A 4,028-nucleotide genomic window follows, 5' to 3' on the forward strand; every position below is an offset into this window, starting at 1 on the left:
ATTTCCAGATTGTGTTAAGCATTTCCGAAATTCGAGCCGAAGTATATCTATCGTTATTAAAGCAGTTATGAACTGATTAGTACTTGGTGCGGTAAATACGGCCACGGTCGACTGGCATGCCCGCTCTTGAAATGAATCTACCAGAAGGTGTTGTTATCCCGGCAACGCACGTCTGTTATGCAAATCACGACAACTACTCTATACTACCAACACAGAACAAAAAAGTGCTTTATATACTTATCGTCAATGCTCTTCTTATATTCTCTGTCAACCGCACTCAACACGAAACACGGCAAAGTTCCAGCACTCTTGTCAGTCCAGATTACTTTACGCCAAAACAACAACAAATAATCCGAGTCCAATGAGAAGCCTGGTTTGATTTCAGCTATTATTATTTTTATTATCATATTCTCTTCCTCTTACGTTGTGCATAGCTCCCTCTTATTGTTTACTGTAAATAATTCTCTTCCATTATATCATACGTACATATATGGCATTCTTTTTTTTTCTTGCATTTCTTTCACATAACCTTATTATGCTGCCCGGAAAACAATAGTTTTTTTTCCTAAAAGTTTATCCCTCTCCTTCTAACAGAAACACGTTAAGCATACAAACACACTTCTATATCCCATACTTTCATTTTGTACTCTGATTTCATTTGCTTTCTTACTTCCTTTGTCACAAACAGAAAAATAAAAAGTTCTTTATTCTATTATCATCAACGTCTTCATCGACAAATGTGTATCGGTGATATCTATTCTATTGTAGTATGCCGAAATCCCTGTACTGTAGAACTACTCTCTACTACCGTTCAAGCAGATCTGTCACTAGCGTATGCTTGCACTTGAGAAAACGAGCACCTAGTGGTAATAGTAATGACTACTATTGCTGTTTCTGCAATGCGATGATCATTTAACTTGTCGAGAAGCAAAGAGTCAGGGGAATGGCAAAGAGAGAACAAAGCCCTTCTTTTCCTCCCATTTTAAGGTGTGTAATTGCACTCGTATCCCATTAAAAGAAAGTTGAAAATGCGTCTGCAGCAAAGCAAAGATTAGACGTATTTTTGGGGAGTCCAGATCGTTCTAAGATTACCTTTATTATTGCTGCAATTAGTATTATTCTCTACTTGCATGAAATCTAGTAGGTCAGGGAGAAAAATGTATACATGTCAGACCTTTGTGTTTATCATCTCATGATTTGAAGCCTCATAGCCGTGCGTTGTCGCTTTCACTTGCATGCATCGACGCCGAATCTTGTGCATCAAAGAAGAGGGAGATGTTATATGTTATACTAGCACACAATACGACAATGCTTCTTTCCATGCAGGAGCAAAAGGATAAAGAGAGTGACGAGCCTTCAGGGCCAGGAGAGAAAAATGCTCTTACAGATCTGATGAGTGCTTTGCTTATGTTCCTGAAGGGTACAGTCAGAAACTTGTTACGACTGATTAAAAGAAAAAAGTTCCGACTTGGCCGACTCTTCAAAGATTGAAAGGAGACTCCAAGATAGTTTTGTCTTTTTAGTCCCTCACAACTATATACCCAAACCACTACTATTGGCAACAAGAATGGAGATTGGTAAACGACCCTCATCACGACAACGACGACAATTACCTATTGCATTTGAATCTAGTGCTACTCCAAAACGACATTCAGAACATCGAGGCGTCCTACCATATCTGTCATCTTCGACGACAACCGAATCCAGTAATAGAAACCGCGATAGTGACAAAAGAAGATCCTTGGCAGACGGCGACGATTACGATTACGATTACGATCAATCTTTCATGGAAAGATCTAGCTCTCGGAATTCCGACTGGGCAGGACATTTACGACGAAGGCGAAAAGGCGTTCGGCACGTCGATAACAGCGTCAGAAACTATACAAAAGACACCATGATGATGGCGGATCATGACGACGCACGACGGCGGCAACGACAAAGGCACGATATGCTGAAAGAGTCGAAGCATCAAATGTTGGTGCAAGTACTCATATGGGCTAGCTGTGGTGGCTGGGCGCTCTTTTTGCTGTTTCGCATTGTATGCAGCATCTGGTTAGGCGACTACGAACAACTCAATATAGTGCACTTTTTGACGCATTGATGGTGTGTCGCGAGTTCATTCTTCTATTCTAGACAAGTTAGTAGCTAGTGTTTAGTCAATGTATGACTTTTTGTTTGGGGGGTTGGAGAAAACGAACACAGCCGGGAACGACACATTTGGGTTTGTTGTTGTTGTTGATGTACATCTGCTAAAGTAACGAGATGACAGCTTTTTGCGCGATCGAGGTCAGCCGACGACGTGGTATGAGCTTCGATGGTGCATCCAATAAAATCTGCGGGGGTCGTGAGCGTGTAAACACTTGCTGTTGCTGCTGCTGTTGTTGTTGTTTTCGTGTCTTGTGTGCTTTTTTGGGGATTCCCCATTGTGATAATGATATCGTTTGCGCTACGTTTTTATTTGCTCGTCTTGCGCAAAAAAACGCCTTTTCTTCCTCTTCTTCTCTTCTCTTCCCTTTTCTTTTTCCTTTCCTCTTTCCTCTCTTTATAGCCCAACTTACCGGTGTCCGCATGACAATGCTTCTGCTTGCTTGATTTGTCCGTTGTATAGACAATGACATTTGATCGACACGCTCAGCATCCATATAACTACACCCAACCGTATCAGGAGCAACAACAACAACAACAACAACAGCATCATCACCAACCGCCACCACAACAACAGCAACAAGCATACCCTCCACAAGACTTACAGCAACAACAACAGCAGCAGCAGCAATCCTATCTAGGCACGCCTCTGCCATGGCCACCGTCGACGGGTAGTGGCCTGGTTGGTGCGGACATGAGCTATGGCCAAGCTATGTCTCAACCTCCTCCTCCCGTGCCAGGAGCACCAGCAACAGCTCTATCTCTACCTCTACCTCCATCATCGGCAGCAGGAGCACCAGGAGCAATACCTCCGGTGATAACGTCTTCTGCTGGCGCGTCAGCCGTTGCAGCACCACAGCCTTCAAGCACCACAGGCGCTAGTAGCACATCAGGCATGCAAGCGCAGGTCAAGACCGATTCTGATGTGCAGGACCCTACAAAGCAATACCACCCGGAATGGGGCGTGTTACGCGAGCAGGACTTCCATCCGCTTGCACTAAAACATCAACGCGATCTTGAGAACGCCTTTCAGAATGGCAAGACCATTGAGGATTTTTACTTTTGGCAAGCGAATCTAGGTGGTTACTGTATGGCCGATATGAATCAAAGTAAGTGTCTTGTTCCATTATCACCATCGCGGTACGGGCGCGAGAGTATAACGTCGGCGTTGTGGTTAATCATCACCGCGTCTTTTATACTAAAACAATGCTTATTTCTTCTTGGGCTACGCGTGTGTGTACTTCAGATATTGTTGTATCGTCTGAAGGCGTCTTTATGCTTGTACGGCGTATGGTGGAAGGCGCACCACATCCCGGCCGGAAGAAGAAGAAGCGAGGCATGGGCTAACATATTGTACCACGAATTGCGCGCGCACATACAACTCTCCCCTCCACCCGCCCCCTTAGTCCCCTTTATTTTTCGTTTATACTATTCTTTGATCTTCTCTGGCCCCCACCCATCGCTCCCTATTTCCCCTTGATCTCTCACCTTATTTTTTTCTTATATGAACGCATTTTGTGTATATCATAGATACTACATAATGATTTGTAAATCCTAGTTGAATTATTGCACCCGGAAATTATTATTATCCCTTGCAAACGGAAGTAAAAAAAAGTCGCCAATTTCTTTAGTAAGTCCAAGTATGATGTGTTTTACTTAGTAGCAGTTCTAAATAACTGATGGTGATTCTTTCTCATCAACCCCCTTTACATACGTACATGCAGATCATTTTTTTGTTTTTGTCGCTTGATTGTTTACTTACATTGAGCAGGGCTCTGCTCTCTCTTTGTATTATTACTAATCCCTTGTGCTTACGATAGTAAATGCCCCTCATTTAAACTGAAATGTTAATTGAGGGAGGTTTGTTGTGGGATGAGAGACAG

General features: G+C 43.0%; 2 protein-coding genes across 2 annotated transcripts; both read left to right on the forward strand.

Moving 5' to 3' along the window:
• Positions 1-1,398: 1,398 nt before the first annotated feature.
• On the forward strand, positions 1,399-2,403 carry BDB00DRAFT_844824 (uncharacterized protein). The gene has a single exon (XM_053125027.1). The coding sequence runs from the start codon at positions 1,568-1,570 to the stop codon at positions 2,099-2,101; it is 534 nt and encodes a 177-aa protein (XP_052975396.1). The 5' UTR covers positions 1,399-1,567; the 3' UTR covers positions 2,102-2,403.
• A 104-nt stretch (positions 2,404-2,507) lies between these two features.
• BDB00DRAFT_844825 (uncharacterized protein) lies at positions 2,508-3,764 on the forward strand. Its single transcript, XM_053125028.1, has 2 exons — positions 2,508-3,254; positions 3,392-3,764. Exons 1-2 carry the CDS (start codon positions 2,612-2,614, stop codon positions 3,490-3,492), a joined length of 744 nt encoding a protein of 247 aa, XP_052975397.1. The 5' UTR covers positions 2,508-2,611; the 3' UTR covers positions 3,493-3,764.
• Positions 3,765-4,028: the final 264 nt, after the last annotated feature.

The sequence above is a fragment of the Zychaea mexicana genome (genome assembly GCF_025766255.1).
Source record: "Zychaea mexicana strain RSA 1403 chromosome Unknown BDB00scaffold_94, whole genome shotgun sequence".
NCBI lineage: Eukaryota > Fungi > Mucoromycota > Mucoromycetes > Mucorales > Lichtheimiaceae > Zychaea > Zychaea mexicana.